The sequence below is a fragment of the Trichosurus vulpecula genome, chromosome 1, assembly GCF_011100635.1.
Source record: "Trichosurus vulpecula isolate mTriVul1 chromosome 1, mTriVul1.pri, whole genome shotgun sequence".
Taxonomy (NCBI): domain Eukaryota; kingdom Metazoa; phylum Chordata; class Mammalia; order Diprotodontia; family Phalangeridae; genus Trichosurus; species Trichosurus vulpecula.
Window position 1 is genome coordinate 452,022,481 of NC_050573.1, and position 17,972 is coordinate 452,040,452.

The window sequence follows — 17,972 nt, forward strand, 5'->3', positions numbered from 1 at the left end:
ATAAAGAGATAAATAAGAGATTGACAGATCGATAGATAGACAGATAGATGTTTTGTTGAGTCATTTTTCAGCTGTGTCCTACTCTTTGTGATGCAATTTGGAGTTTTCTTGGTAAAGATACTGGAATGGTTTGCCATTTCCTTCTCCAGATCATTTTACAGATGAGGAACTGAGGCAAATATGGTTAAGTGCCTTAGCCCAGGGTCACACAGCTAGTAAGTGTCTGAAGCATGATCTGAACTCATTACGATGAGTCTTCCTTACTACAGTTTTGACACATAGATAGTTAGTTAGATAGATAGACAGACAGACAGACAGATAGATTCTCTGCACACAAATAGCTAAATACATGGACTGGGAGCTACTGAGGTTACTGAAAGAAGAAAAGAACTGATAAGGTTACTGAAAGAGAGAAGAAAAGAAGGCTTAAGGCAGAACTTTGGAGACAACCCTCAGTTAGGGAGGACAATATAAATAATGAGCCAGCAAAACAGATAAAGAAGGTATGGTCACATAAACAAGAAGAGAATTAGGAAAGAGTAGTGTCATGAATATCCAAAGGAGAGAGCATATCCAAGAAGGGAACGTGGTCAACAGTGTAAATATAACATAGGTTGAGAAGTATGAGGACTGAGACTACATCATGAGATGTGACAATTAAGAGAGATCATAAAAATGAATATAATTTGCTTCATTTGAAAATCTGACAATTGGTTGAAAACAATTATAGAAATGATTTTGATTTAGGGAGATGACTAGATAGAAACTCATTTTTGTTACGTAAGTTAAAAGGGACAGCTAGCACACTACATGAGAATTAGGATCCCAATAAGATGAAATTTAATGAGTACAAATGTACCCAATCCGTGGGTCCTGACCCTCTGCCTGGCCATGGATTTATCCCCAAAAGCTCATATTGAACATGTATTGTCTTAATAAGTAGTCACCAATAGAAGAATAACTATCATGGAGGGTGCATGGTACTTTTTGACATAAAAAGGGTTGTCTTCATGTTTCAAAAATTTGGAAACTGCTGCATTAGAAAATTACCATACACTTCTTTGTTCACCCCCTTCATTTTATTAGACTTCTTTAAGCTTTCCCTGAATATCACCATTCCAGTTAGTCTAAGTCTATCCAATAGTAGATATTTAGAACCAAAGGTGTATGTTTACAAATTCGACAGAGTATTTTCCCTCAGAGGCCAAATAAAACTGCCCTTTACATAATTTAGATTATGACTGTTGTCCCACCAGAATCTATTAGATTATCTTGCCCCAGACAGGCCCAGAGAAGGTGTATGTTCACCATACATTATTTTATAAAGTCTTTGAATATTATAGCAATCAGTCTGTTAGCCTGAAAAATAAACACTTCATCTCAATGCATCATTAAACTTTTCTCAAGTAAGCTTATCCATGGCTAAGGAGAATATGAGTCAATGTTCTTTACAGTTGGGGGTGCAACCACCACTGTAGGTAAGAGTTACTCAAACCCAAATAACTCTTATATTTCTTGTCATTCTCAGGGGACACTGACTAATGCAGCCCCCATCCAAATGTGGTTTATGGATCTTACTGGAAGAACATGAAATAAAGTCACCTTTGAAACTAAAGCTATTCTTTCTCAGTAAAAAGACCAGAGCTGAATAGAAAATTTCACTTTCAAACATGAGAATCAAGAGAAGCATGAAAAGGTACTTCAGAAATGCTTTCCAGTTTGTTTTAGAATATGTCTGGTACCTCCCTGAAAAACTTGTGATGCGGGAACTTTGCAAACCTTAAAACACAAAAGAAATGAGCCCTGTTACTATCACCTTCAAGGTCTCCATCCCAGGAAATGTCTAGGTTACCCTACAAGCATCTCCGAAAATGCCGAAAATGCTCCAGGTGATCATCCAATCATGTCTCTTTTCCTAGGAAAAGGACCGACAATTATTCCAAGAGAAAAGGAACAGAGTCTTTTGGGGTAGTTTGGCTACATTTCTCAAGTTTCCTCATCTTCCAATGACTAATAGCCCTGGACCTCACTAGCTTGGTCAGAGTAAATTGTTACCACAAGCTGCCAGAAAGGAATAGGCCCCAGGCCTCTTCTGGTTTACTGAGATGCTCATATAGCAGAATTTCCCCGCAGCCTACTACTCTCTGACAGAATGGGCAACACCTAGATGCTATCCTTAAGGAAGCCACAGAAGGGAGACAGGGCAGAAGTTGTTTAATTTTATTTTCTCTATTAAAATGAAATTAAAATTTTAAAATTAACAATGCTTTATTTTCTTTCCCTCTCACTCCCATGATTCCACCCTTGGAAGAAAAAACAATGGGGAAAACAAAACCCTTGTAACATTGGTCATGGTCCAAATAGAAATCTCATTCTGAATTTTGATCCATCACCTCTCTGTCAGGAGGTGGTTAAGATGGATCACTGCCAATCCTCAGGAGTCAGAATTGGTCTTTGCATTCATCAGGGTTAATTTTTTAAAAGCTATTTACCTTTACAATGCTGTTGTTATTGAATAAACTGTTCTCCTGATTCTAAAAAAAAAGAAACTAAAGCTATTTATAGAAATAACAGTTGGTAATGCTTCAATCATTGTCTTTCTACCATTCAATTTGATTAATATTTATCAAGTGCTGAGAGGCACTATGCTAGGTGCTAAAATATCATAGCATATATATTCTATAATATATTAGTATATGTGTGTATATATACATGTACATACATATGCATACGTGCATATACATATATGCACACATACATAGCTGCTGCTTCCAAAGAGCTTATATTCTAGTGGGAAGGGACAAAGGATACACATAAATGAGTTAAAATATCACTGAGTTCATTGAAGAGTTCATACAAGGTGGTTTGGAGAATTAAAAGAAATTCAAGAAAAGACTCATGAAGGAGAAAGCTGCTGAGCTGGGCCTATGATACACTATCTGTTTATCTCCAGTGGTAGGATTCCAATGCTTGATTGTACCATTATTAAGTAGTGATAAATTACTAATACTTTATTGTGTCATGGGCACTTTAGACTTGGTGTTTAATGAATCTATCTCTTAGTATCTTCAAGAACCAAGTTACTATTGATAATAAATCAGGAAGATAAGAATATGTAGCAATTGCACAGGATTTTACACATTGGAGAACATGGTTTAAGGATGTTGCATGTCACTTTAAAAGACTGGTCTGCACTTTGTGCTTTGCTGGTGGAGAAAGACACAGCTTGGATGAATTTTTACCTAATGAAAAGCAGGTGTTCTAGACATTGCTGTCAGAATTGTCACATTGGAATTTTTTGTGTTTACATTTATACTGATCAGAATGTATAAGGACTCCCAAAACCCTTCTTGGAGTGTTCAATTGACCTGTATCCATGAGAATCACTGTGTCCTATCACAAGATCTCTGACTTTCTTCCTGCCCTCCATCCAGGGAGATCTGGCCAAGGAGGACATGTAGCATGGTGAAGGAGAGGATGGGAGCTTGACTTCATTCAGGTGCTCCAATTAAATGACCTGGAATTTCAGAGGGAGATGGTGTCTAGGAATAAGCTTAAAGATTCCTTTTAACGATTTCACTACAGCACAAAATATGATCATCCAGACAGAAAAATGATGGTCTAGAGAAATGGGCCTGGGAAGGCCCACATGCAAGACTGTCAGGTTCATGCACCATCAGTTTTCCCCCTCTGATCTCCACCTACTGGTAAGAGCCTTCCTGTCCAGATATCTTTCACATTACAATCTTTGTTCTTTATATTACAGTTAAAACTGTCCCCTGAACTTAGCCTTACATTTTCCATATTGTGCCTTTTCAGAGACAGTTTCCTAATGACTTACATGCAATCCCTGCTCACATCTGTTTCTTAGAATCCTTTGCTTCCTTTTGGACTCAGCTCATATGTTGATTGTACCATTATTAACTAGTGATCAATTACTAATACTTTTAACACTAAGGAAAGGTGTTCCTGATCCTACTAGTCTTCTTTCCCTCTTCAGAATATCTGGTATTCACTTGTGTTTACATGTGGGATTTCCTATTACAATGTAAGATCCTAGAAGGCAGAGAATCCTTTTTAGTTTTGCTAGTCCCTAGACCTTTGCATAGCGCATTGTATATGGTAGATCTGAAATTCATGTTTGCTGAGTTGAATTAAATTGAATAAAACAAATACCATCATTCTAATTTGTTGTGAATCCAATTCCACAGATAATAATATAATTTAATTTTATATTCTTTATTTTAGGTATTTTATATCTTTTTAATATTTAGAAAAAATACAACTATTCTTTTATTTCAAGTAGTTTGTTTTAAAGGATCATTTGTTGGATCAGTTTCCCACTGCTCTTCACTTATAAAAAAGAACAACTATTACTCAACTATTCAGTTAAATCAAGGATTAAAAAGTTAGGAGGCAATAAGATTATCACTAAAAGGAAGAACGAAAAAGCCCCCTCATTCTTTCTTTCTGTCTCTGTCTCTCCTTTCTCTCTCCTATCTCTCTTCAGTTTCCATCTATCTCTCTTTGTGTCTCACTCTTCCTTCTCTGTCTCTATCTCTCTTCCTCTGTCTCCTTATCTCTTTCTTCCCTCTCTGTTTGTCTCTGTCTCCCTCTCACTTCTTTCTTCCTTCTCTTTCTGTTGGTCTGTATATTATGCTCTTACACACACACAAACACACACACACACACACAAATATACACAAACACATACTCACACTCTCAGTCTCTATTTCATACATACACATATGACACATGTGAAATACATTTTAAATCATTTCATTAATAGAGTTGATATGTTGTTGGGTTCATCCAAACAAATTTAGAGAGGTAGCATAAGACAAACAAACAAAACACTTTAAAACATTCAGAAAATAAATATATGCATATAAACAATCCACTTCACTTATTTATGTGCCATTTCATCATCCACTTAGCTTTTCCTGAATAAACACAGAGAGTCCTCCCTGAGTTGAGTAAAAAAAATAAATCAATAAATCAATAAATAATGAATCTTAGTGTCCCCGATGATAATTCATCCTTGTGCCTATAGGCAGCTTGGAAATTTCTCAGTAATCACCACCTGGCTAGATGCTTTGGATTAACTACTTTGCCCACTATAGAATAGCTCTCATTAAGATAATGTCAGGGAAGACTTTAGTCAATCAGGAACTCTTCTCTTTTTATCCAAGAGTCAGTCTTAAAGAGACCTGACACCTCCTTCTTATAATTTACTTCACTATGCTGACAACCTAAGTGAAATTTGCAGAATCTTCTCATTTAGTATCCAAAGTTCAGCCACCCAAAAATAGCTTCACCTAGCCCAAGAGATCTATTCAAATTCCTTATCATTCTGACACTGCATAAACACTAAGCAGCGGGTCTTTAAGACACATAGTCAAGCTATGCTGCACTACTTGGAATACTGATACTGACCATCTTCAAAAAGTCAAAGACATTGTGGGAATGACCTGTGAAATAAGCCAATGGAACTTAATATGAGAAAATATTTATCTAGATCTAGAAAAATTGACAGTGCCACCTTTATTTTTCCCAGTTAAAATAAAATGAAGAAAATTCTAATAACAAATTAAAACTATTGTAATGCATTAGGTTAATGAAATCTTAAATTGACATAAGAAAGGGAGTAAAAAATTGACATTATATTGCTGGGAAATAGCTTGGCATAGGGGATAGAGAGAAAATTTCAGAATAGGAAGAACTTGGTTGATTTTTATTTTTTGGCCATAAACACTATATTACCATTACTAAAATGAAGTTAAATTGTGTGTGGTGTCAGTGCTAAAATATTTTCTCATACTTCAGTTTCATTTTTAGAATCAATAAGTATTTAATCAATAAGTGCTTAATCAATAAGTATTTTTAAGCATCCACTATTTTCCAGGCTATGTCGTAGGTTCTGGGGATATAAAGACAAAAAAGAAACTATTTTAAAGGAGTCTAGTAGTAAAGACAGTATATGTACGGGTACATAACATGTGAGAGTATGTAAAAATGCATACATATAGGATGATTTGCAAGGAGGGAGACCCTAGTGGCTGAGAGGATTAGGGAAGGTCTCATGTAGAATGTAAGGTCTGAAAGAAACTAGGTATTCTAAACGGCAAAGGTGAGGAGTCAATATATTCCTTGTATTGGGCAGAGCCAATTCAAAGGGATGGGGTATTGATAGGGTCTCTCTCTCTCTCTCTCTCTCTCTCTTTTTCTTCTCTCCCCACATGCATACACACATGTACATATTTTACATGTATTATGTGTGTATATATACATGTGTATGTAAACACACATATTTATAATAGCCTAGCAAGGTGCTTCATATACACACAAATATATAAATATATACATACATGCATAGGAATATACATATGGACATATATCTACATATATGTGCATACATGTGTATGGGCAGATACATACATAATACACACACATACATATATATTCAAATATAAATACACACACATATATGTGTATATATATATATATACACACACACACAAACACACACAGACATAAATACACACACACATATGCCTTACTAGGCTAATGCTGACTTGGAATTCCATATATGCTCACTATCCAGTGGGGATACTAACTACTAACACCAATGACCAAACCTTTATATCCAGTATCAGGAATTTTGACTGAAACACAGAAAAAGGGATTTTGGTGGTGAGTGACTCATTGGTCAGCCATTTGTTACTCTGGAGACCTGCTGTTGTATTCAATAAGCTTCTAAATAAAGATGAACAAATTTAAATATGACAAATTTCAGGAGAAAGAATTGGAAAGTTTCCTTTTTCCTTAGGGAAACATTGCTAATATCTTTGAGGCAGTATTTGGAAAATAAAAAGTCATTCTATGGTTATTAGAAATAATTTTTGATAAGTTAAAAATTGCAGGGGGATGGGGAAAGGGAAGATGATGCAAAGACTTTTTATAGAAGTAGATAAAAGTAAAAGGGATAAGTAATGAAGAAAAGAAGTAATGAGGGGTGCTATGGGAAGGGGGCAAGATTGCCCCTTTGACAGTGGATACAAACTTAGTTAAATGAGTTTCTCCAAGGCTTCTCTTGGCACAGAGGGACATTAGATGACAGAAGCATTGTCTACTATAAAGGCCAAGCTTAGTTGCAACTTGATACATTGTGAGCAAATAATAAAATGGCAAAATTGGATAAGGACCTCTTTGAAAGTAGCCTTCAAATATGGTGGTAGTACTGCAAAGTAATAAGGTTTAGGTTAATTCATGAAGAAGCTTTATCACTAAGAATAGCCTGCATTTGAAATGTTCTGTCTCCAGATGTGCTGTACTAAGTAGATTAGATGTCTGACTATATTTTCCTTCCCATGCACAAGATAGGAATAATTTTCAAAATTGGGATCAAAATATGTTTTTCTCCAGTACATCCAGAAAGAGATATTTTCATTCCTTTGGAACTTGAGAAATGAACTAACCTGGGAGAAAGGGACCTTAGAACTACATAGAATCTTAGAATTTTAATGCTGAGCTAAATCAGACCTTAAAGACCTCTCCATCATCTTCAGGGATTCTGTATTACTAAAAACACAGCTATCACTGGGACTATAGAAGAGTTCAAGTGTTCTTTTCTTTTTTTAAGACCTTATCTTCAAAATACCCTAAATGTTTGTTTATGTAAAATCTTAGTCTCCCTCTGTGCACTCTGTACTGGGACCTACCTAACGGTGTGGAAATAATTATCTGCCAAGGGCAAGTACAAGCAAAGTAGCTGATCATAGAGCTGAAAAAGCATTTTGGTCTCTAATAAATTAATGATTCATATATTTTGTCCCATAATAATATTCAATGTTTGATGCATTTTAGAAGTTATTGTTGTTGTTGGTGGTAGTTTTTTGTCTTTGTTTTGTAATAGTACTTAAGGCATTTTGTAATGCCAATGTGCTCACTGATTGATTCACTTATTCATTTGTTCAACATACCCTGGTTAAACACTTACTGACTATTTTCCAGCCCTGTGCTATGTGATATAACAGGGATTGGACAGAGGCTCTATCCTTCTTATTTACTAATTACTAAAAACTCAAACCCAAGACATTTGAATAAATCACATTTAAACTTCATCTACCCTACAGAAGTAGATAGAAGTAAAAGAATGATGAGGGTTCTGTGGGAGGGGGACAAGATTGCCCCTTTGACAGTGGATACAAACTCAGTTAAGTGAGTTTCTCCAAGGCTTTTCTTGGCACAGAGGGACATTAGATGACAGAAGCATTGTCTACCACGGAGGCCAAGAGCTCTAGACTTAGTTGCAACTTAATACATTGTGAGCAAATAATAAAACGGCAAAATTGGATAATGATCTCTTTGAAAGTAGCCTTCAACGACGGACTGCTTAATTGAAATTTTTTTTTGCCCATTTGCACTATGTATGTATGTGTACTTGTCTGCATGTGTGTATGTATACATAATTCTGCAAACATACATACAGACATACTCACATATGCCTAGATAATTTTTTAATGCAGGAGGAAATATTTAATTCAAATAGCTACTATTTTATATACATGTTAAAGTTATTGAATATAATTCCATTATTTTACGTAGAACCCCAACCTCTAGGCAGCCTGGAGGACAGTGATTTAAACACAGATTGAGCACATTTTTTCAAGATTCCTATAGATAATTCCTATGCATTCAAGGATTGCATGGAACACATCATGAAAATCACTGTCCCTGATAAGAATTTAATTTTTTAATTGCTATACATCTGAAAGACCTGGAATTTAAAATAATGAACCAAGATGTATTTCAAATTTTGCAAAACATAGATTTCTGGTATATGATATCCTTTCTCATAAAATGAATTAGATTTATTTTTGTTCCTTTGAACATGACACAACAATAGTCAAATATTCCCCTAACAATCCCTGCTGTAAAGCATGCCAATTTAATGAAAACCATTTCTCAACATTTAAAACAAGTTGTTTGGCTTTGGCTCTTTCACAAAGACGTAAACCAAAACAAGCAGCAACCACTATCCTGCCAGGAACCAGAGGTGTTTTCAATCTAGGGAAAATGGGTCATAAATACTCACTTGGATTCTGTTCAATTTATCACAGTGTTTGACACTTTTTAAGTGTCAATACATTTCTTTCACTTTGTTTTGTTCTGTTTTGTCAAAATGTTCTCTTCATTCTTTTATTCATTTCATGCTAGGAACGTGCATTGCCATATTTGCTTCAGAAGTATTCATTCATTTTTCCCCCCTGAAAATTTGGGTTCTCCAATGAAACTCTTGTGCCATCTTCCCTGTGTTAAAGATTGGGGCACAGGGATATAGAATTCTTCCCTCTATAGCAAGTAATGAGAAGCCCTGAGGTTCTAGTAGCTTGCCAAAAATCTTAGAATGAGTTATCTTAGAACTGAATTGAAAGAAAGTATTATTACTCAGCTATAGCTTAGTGATCCTCTAAGAAATGACAGATAAACACCAAGGCAATGGTTAAACATGTTGGTCAAATCTGTTCAAGATTCAAGGAACATTAAGTCCAACAATCAGTGGCAAAATACAGAGAATAAATAGTTTTATTCTTGATAAGATGGCATCCATAATCCTAGTCTACCCTTCCCAAATGATGCAAATCTCTCTTTTTTTGCTTCAAAATATGTTTCCCAATAACCTTAACTTCTAAAATTATGCTCAAAAACCTCATGGTAGCTGACACAACTTTAAGCCACTAAGGTGAAACATTTGTGTATTTCAAAGATGTGAAGTTTTCCTCCTCAGAGCCTACATGAAGAGTAGAGAGATTTTAGGGAGGCTGATCAAATGTGTGCCTATAATCTGAGGAGATATTTTTGCACAAGTTTACATTATGCCATTTTAAAAAGATGAATACTTGCTAGAGAGTAATTTGTGTGTCTAAATGAGGATCACTTATTCCCAAGCACTTGAATCATTCCATAGGAGAAAAAACAATTTGAAATTTTTGTTGAATTGGAATGGAATCTTTAGTAACATGTACATTTATTGCAAAGTAAACTTTTTAAAAAAGACTTTTTTTCAACTTCCTATAATGGAGAGGTTGTACCTGATCTTTTCATTTGAGAAGAGATAGGTAGAATCATTCACAAAACCCTTGAACATTCTAAATAGACTCTCTCAAGTCTATTTAGATAAAATCTGTGTTTCTTCAAACAAATTGGTTTTGGAATTATGTGCCATTGAGGCTAACATCTTTTTATAAAAGTATTTGGGCTGTATGCAATTGCTGATGTCTGAAATGATAATGCATTTTACTTGACTTTTAAAATGCCTACCAATGAAGTTGTATTTATCAACTTATACAATGTTTAGAAGTAAAAAAAGGTAAAAATGTAATAATCACAATAAAACACAAAAAGGACAGCCAAATACCAGAATATAGCAATACCTACACAAAATGTGCACATTGCATCATAGCGAAACTCAAGGCATATATCAAATAAAGTAAATATTCAGATAACCATTAAAGTGTCCAAATCTTGCACTTACCAACCTCCACAACACTAGAGCAATTGGGATCTGTGAAGCCATCTGGGCACTCACAGGAAAAAAATTCCTCAGTCTGTCCTGGGAAACAGATTCCTCCATTTTCACATGGGTTGGAGTCACAAATATCACCTGTGGATTGAAGGAACAGGTACTAAGTTTTTTATACATCTCATCAATCCCTTGCATCCAAATGAATAGGTGGAGATTCTATTATATGCAGCTTTATGTAAGCAACTTTCTGTAGATTTATTTGATGCTACCTCCTTCTAGAACAAAGATTCCATGAAATGAAATTGATGTAGATTGATGACTCAAAGATAGCATGAAGATGTATTTTTTGTCTTGTAGTTGTGTTTTGAGATGTTGCAGTAGAAATAAGAAAATTTATTTAAGACAAGAAGAAATTATATTAACCCTTTTATATTGGAGAGTACATGTTTATTGTTGTTCATTAAGTTTAAACAAAAAAGGAGAAAATTTTAAAAAAGAACAAATATTTTGAGTACAGAGAAACATGAGAGGACCTATATGAATGAATTCAAAGTAAAGTAAGCAGAGCTAAGAAAACGATATACACAATGACTAAAATATATAAATGGAAAAGAAAAAAATAAATACAATTCAATTATATATTATTAAAACAAGTAATTTTGTCTCAGAAAAAGAGATGAAAATATTCCTTCCCTATATTCTTTTCAGAGGTAGAGAACTATGGGCATGGCACACTGTATGCTGTATACCACACCAGTAATTCCCTACCTCTAAAACTAAGACTATTCTGGTATCCTTGTTCATTTAATTTTTTAAAATTTATTTTTGGTTAAATTTTAAGATTCAAGCTGTCACCCTCCCTCCCTCTGTACTTCTCATTAGAGAAGGCCACCATTTGGCATATATACACACAAACACACATATGTATATATGTACATATGTATGACGAATGAAAGTAAAGCCATACTATGCATACTTCTCTTTATCACTTCTTTCTCTGGAGACAAATAGCATCTTCCTTCATAATTCCCTTGTAGTTGATTTGAACATTTATAATACTCAGAATAGCTTAGTCATTCACAGTTATTTTTTGAATAATATTGTTTTTACCATATTCAATATTCTCTTGGTTCTGCTCATTTCACTCTTTATTATTTCATGCATATTTTTCCCCTAAATCAACCTAATCATCATTTTTTTATAGGACAGTAGTATTGTATCACAATCATATGCCACAATGTGTTTAGTCATTCCTCATTTGATGGGCATTCCCTCAATGTCCAGTTCTTTGCCACCACAAAGAGAGTTGCTATAAATATTTTAGAACAAATAAGTTCTTTTCCATTTTCCCAGATCACCTTGAGAAACAGACCTAATAATGGTATTGCTGGGTCGAAGGGTATATAAAGTTTTACAACTGTCTTTGGGCGTAATTCCAAATTGCTCTGAAAAATGATTGTATCAGTTCACAATTCCACCAATAGTGTATTAGTGTCATATGAACTTAATGTGTGCTCATATATATTATTTGGTGAGCATTTTCTTTCAGAGTACTCTTAAATGTATATACTAGTTTCTGATTTCTTAAAAAATAGACCAGTGATTACATTGATATAAATAACTCCTGTTGAGAAAATTCCTTCTTCCCTGCAGGTTGGCTTCTTCTCTGCATTTAACAATTATATAGATCTGTCTGTGGCATTGGGAGGTTGACTGACTTGCCTACCATCACATATCCTGTGTATATCAAAGACAGGCCTCAAATTCAGGTTCTTGACTCCAGCAAATTTTAGTTCCACTATACCATGGCCTTTCACATTTACTAAATGTTTAAAAAAATTGCTTCATTTGTTTATATTCTAATTTTATCGGAAGCTAATTTAAATATTCTTATTTGAGTTGAAGATGAGTATAAAATAACCATAGATAAAAATCCTATGAGTACTTTGTATCAAAATCCAATAAATTTCATTGTAACAGTGTTTTACAGCACTAATCTAATTTTGCTTGTTTTTATATTTACGAGAAAATTATTTGAAAATACTATGCTCAATCTTACACTGCTTTCATTTTGATCATTGATAATAGCATTCAGAAAATATTAGTAATTTAGCAATCATATAATGGAATTCAATAAATAAATTGTTCCTAAAAAGCATTTCTTAAGTACCTACTATATTCCAGGAACTGTGCTAGGCACTGTAATATAAAGACAAAAGGAAATAGTACTTGGCTTCAATGACTTCTATTATGGAGACAAGTGTGTGGCTATACATATATATGCATACACACCCTTATATATATACATACAGAACAATAATAAAATATAAGTAGTACTAGCAAATGGAAGGGAGAGATCAGTGTCAGGGAAGGCATTGATAAAAGGTGATGTTTGAGGTACATTTTGAAGGAAATGAGGAATTCTTTGAGGTGGAGGTGAGGATAAAGTATATTACTGGCACAAGAGATGACCAGTGCAAAGACAGAAATGAGAGATGGTGTGCTGCGTGACAAACAAGGAGAAAGCCAGTATTGGCAATATTAATGTTGTCTAAAAAGGAGTAGAAATGAGGCTAGAAATAAAGGTTGAGAGCAGGCTATGAAGACTTTTAAAAGACCAAGAGAAGTTTATATTTGATCCTATGGAGAATATATATGAATACAGGAACACCAGGGTCCACTTTGCACTTGAAGAAAATCACCTTGGCACCTAATGTAGAAAATGGATTGGAGTGGGGAGATATTTGAGGCAGAGAGATCAATCAACAGGCCATTGTGATGGTCCAGGCAAGAGGTTATGAGGGCCTCAGCAAAGGAGATAACTTTAGGAACAGAAAAACAGGATTGGATGTGATACATTGAAGTTGAAATTACAAGATTTGGCAATTTATTGGTTATTGTGTTATGAGGAAGTGGTGACAGAAGCCAGGCTTTAAAGGGTTGAGGAGTGAATAGAGGTAATGAAGAGGAGACAGTAAGTATAAATAGCTTGTTATAGATGGGAAGTAAACTAAATAACACTATCAATCTGGGTTCATAAAGCAGCAAGTTCTTACATGACTTACTCTATTATTAATAGTAAAAGATCACCTGTGACTCTGTGAGATCAATGATTTTGGCAACTATAAGCATGCTTTTTATTTATTTTTGTGGCTGTTGTTCAGTAGTTTCAGGCACGTCCTACTCTTCATGATGTCATTTGGAGTATTCTTGGCAAAGATACTGGAGTGGTTTGCCATTTTCTTCTCCAGTTCATTTTACAGATGTGGCAAATAGAGATTAAGTTACTTGTCTAGGGCAGCACAGCTCATAAATGCCTGAGGTTGAATTTGAATTCAGGTCCTCCTCATTCCGAGATCGGTGCTCTATCCAGTGTGCCACCTATTTATATTTTTGTTAAATCATTTCTATGATTCTGTCTTTCTCTGATTTATTATAAGCTTTATACTCAATATTAACACAACTAGCTAAAATTAATTACTAACAATTTACATTTGAATTAATTTAAATACATAAAATATCAGAGACTTTCAGTCTCTATCTCCATCATGTTTCTTTTTATAGTCATTCTTATTCACTTATTTTTTTGACTGATCCTTATCAGTATGTACTCAGTTCTGCTGATTCTGATTTTAACTTTTTTCATTTTACCACAAGGGTCTTTCTAGATTTGTTATATTCCTTATGCTTATTGTATCAACTACATTACATTATTATATCACAGTTTATTTAGACATTCCCATATTGTTAGGCAATTATATTACTTTCAGGTTGTTGTTGTTTTTCAATGTGGAACCAGGATTTTAAGCCTCTCTTATTGTTTTGCCCCTTTAGAGAGATTGACATTATTTCAGAAGACTATGGCAGGTGGGGCAGGGGGAGTAGGCTTGATATTGATACTCTGAAAGACTATGGAGATATCATATTTCCTAAGGAAAAATGTGCTCTTTATCAACATGGTATAAACGTATATTGTTGCTATGATACTTGTTCCTGAAATGTCCCTAGGATATTTAACCAGCTTGGTACTCCCCTCATTTGTCTTCCAACTCTATAGTACATCATTTATCTAATTGTCTTGTCAATCTGGTATGAAAAGAGAGAAGATAATAGCTTTTGCTTGGTAATGTTGGTAAAGAACTTGGCTTTGTAAGTATTAGTAAGTTAGTTGTCCAACCCTTTCCTTGCAAAGAAATGCTTTGACTAAGCAGGAAATCAAGAGATTTGAATAAATTCTTCAATAGAAATTACAAATAAGATCATTATGGAAATCTTTGAACAAATAGCTCTTTTTTTCTCTCTCCTTTTGGGGGGAGCATATTCCTACTTATGGAAGTATTGTATCAGAGAGAATAATTACTTTTATAACTTTCATTCCATACTGCAAGATTGTTCTCTATACACTTGCAATTCTACATACTAAGAAGCAACATGGTATAATGGATAGGCCAGTGGACTTGAAGTCAGGAAAACAGATTTTAAACCATACCTTAGATACTTACTAGCTGAATGACTCTCGGTAAGTTACTTAATTATCAATGCATTTTTCTTATTTGTAAAAATATTGGTTGGACTTGATGTTCTCTAAGGTCCCTTTGATCTGTTAATCTATAGTCCTAAACTATGGGGTTGTGTCCCTATACTTTTGCTGGCTGGCAAGCACTGAATTTCATTTTTTAAAACAAATTCATGCTTCTAATTTAATGGCAAATTAATTTTCATAGACTAGGAGTGCTATATGGCTGCCACACGTCTATAACAACTTGGGGAATATGATGATGTGAGAATTATATTCAGTGGTATTTTGCCCCAAACTATATTGTGCTTTGGCTATATAAATGTATCCTTTCTGTCCATCCAGATTTAAATTCTATTCTGTCAAAAATTCAGATGCATTGGGAATATGTCCATCAAAATAAATTGAGAAATACATATAAATCTGTTTATAACCATTTCTTAGAGAAGTTTAATTGATATAAACCTTTTATCACAAGAAAAAAGTCCCCCCCTGCAAAGACCAGAACCTGCCTTAAGGAAAACAATCAATTTAACAGAGTGAGGGGCATGGAAGTGAGATGGAGAGAAAATAAATGTCTATTCAAAAAATAAAATAGGGTGTAACATTATTTGCAAAAAAAAAACCAGCAACAACAACTGGAGTGAGAGGGTTGGATTGAGAATGCTGAAAGATTCTAAACAATATCACCTCAAAAAATAATGAAAAGTTGTTGGGGATACAGAAAATTTATAACCATAGATCTTTTTATAACCTTAGATCCATCAAAGGTCAAACATTTACAATTATTCCTAGATGAGATTGAAAAAAGGTAAAAAAAAATCTATGCAAAATCTAAAAGAGTCGACAGCATTTCTCTAGTGATCTACTCCTATCATTAATGATAATGGAAGAATGGCATTTGAACCCCAACAATTCAATTCAATTTAATTCAGTAAGTATTCTTAAGCATCTATTAAGTGCAATTTGCTGTGCTAATATCTCAGTATTAAATGGATTATATACAGTAATTAGAGTAGTATTTAAGAAACTGAAGTCAGAAGAGCTGGCAAAAGGATGTTGCTAAATACAAAAGAAATCTATTATCAAAGCACCAGAATTTTAAAGCATTCAGTGATCAATTTTCTAGATATTTCAAAGAGAGTGAAACTCCAAAAGAATTGAAAAGATTATAGAAGATATCACTGACTCCTTCTTCACCCAATTCCTCCCTTGCCCTTCCCAGGCAATCGATAAGGCATTAGTAACTTTTGGCTCATAGGTCTCTTTTCTCATTTCTAGAGAATCTTTAGGAGAATGACCTATACTTTTTCTGAGGATAGCCTTCAAGAATGTATGAGAAGGGAATAGGCAAGATTTAGAAGAAGATTTTCTACTTAATATCTCATCTTTGGGGACATACTTGATGCAGAAATGTGAAGAACATAAGACCTCACTGTGCTTGCTGACTGTTGAATGTAAAAAGAGCATTATGATTCCATGAAGCAAAATGTAGCCTTATAGGCTCTCCTCCAAGAAGGATTCACCTTCTATTCCTTGATTACTACAACCAGAAAGATAAACTTGTTTAACTGATGATCAATGTCAAATGATCAATGCCAAACGAATGTAGAAATTTGCTCAATAAAGATGTTTGCCACCATCATAGATGATTCTGCTCTAAGTCCAAATGTAAGAGAGATTCCCTTAGATAAATGAGTTTCTTTAGATTTGTTTTTTTCTGCAATTGATATTGTTCTCACTGTATTAAATCATAAAATAGCACAGGTCCTCCTCAGTGGGACCCCAGCTACTCAGAGGACATGAGCCTAGTGAGAAGAAATCATCCAACAATTACAACAACAACCATCACCAAATGAGAATAACTAGTGGGCAGTCCATTGAAGTAGTCTACTTTTACACTTAAATTGAACAGGCACTACAGATAATCAAAGGTCCAAACACAGAATTTAAAAGAAGAAAAAGCCTGATTGTACTTGGTTAATTTCACATTTTAAATAATTATAAGCTTTTTAAACAAAAACTCATATTTTTAACACCAACCAATATATTCTCAGTCATATTTTCATCACTCATATTGTCAAGAGAAATATTCAGAGCTAAAATTTAACTATTGCTTTCTGTTTTCACACTAATTATTTCTAAATATATTCTTCTTTTACCACCCAGTAAGTTTTTTCTTTAAAAATTGTTATTTATTTTATCATTCTTTTTTTAAAAATTTCAGTTATAAATTTTCCTCTCCTTTCCTGCTTCCCACCCCCCATTCCCAGAAAAGTCAAGTAATATGATATCAATCATCAAAATCAATAGAATAAATGATCAAATATCAATATAAATTGATATCAATATGATATCAATTATACATGTGAAATCATGCAAAACATTTCCATATTAGCCATATCACAAAGAAGCAAGAAAAATAAAGAAAGTAAGAAAACTATACTTCAATTTGCACTGAGTTCATTAATTCTTTCTCTGGAGGTGGATGTTATTTTTCATTGTGAGTTCTTTGAAACTGTTGGATCACTGTATTGATAAGAGTAGCTAAATCTTTCATAGTCGATCACCGTTACAACATTGCTATTACTAAGTACAATGATATCCTGGTTCTGCTCACTTCATTTTGAATCAATTCATATAGGTCTTCCCATGTTTTTCTGAAATTGTCCTTCTTGTCATTTCTTATTGCACACTAGAATTCCATCACAATCATATGCCACAGCTTGTTCAACCATTCCCTAATTTATAGTGTTCCCCCTAATTTCCAAATCTCTGCCATTACAAGGAGTTGCTATAAATCTTTTTGTATATATAGTTGCTTTTATTTTACTTTGATCTCTTTGGGATACAGACTGAATAGTTGAATTGCTCAGTTAAAGTGTATGCAGTTTTATAGCCCTTCGAGCCTAGTTCCAAATCATTCCC

At 34.1% G+C, this 17,972-nt stretch overlaps 1 protein-coding gene across 2 annotated transcripts in view; it reads right to left on the minus strand.

Moving 5' to 3' along the window:
* Positions 1 to 17,972, minus strand: part of EDIL3 (EGF like repeats and discoidin domains 3) — a 603,737-nt gene that overhangs the window by 434,077 nt on the left and 151,688 nt on the right. For both annotated transcript variants that reach the window (XM_036740910.1, XM_036740909.1), the window contains exon 2: positions 10,538 to 10,666. In XM_036740910.1, the coding sequence (XP_036596805.1) occupies positions 10,538 to 10,666 (129 nt within the window). The remainder of the gene's footprint in view (positions 1 to 10,537; positions 10,667 to 17,972) is intronic.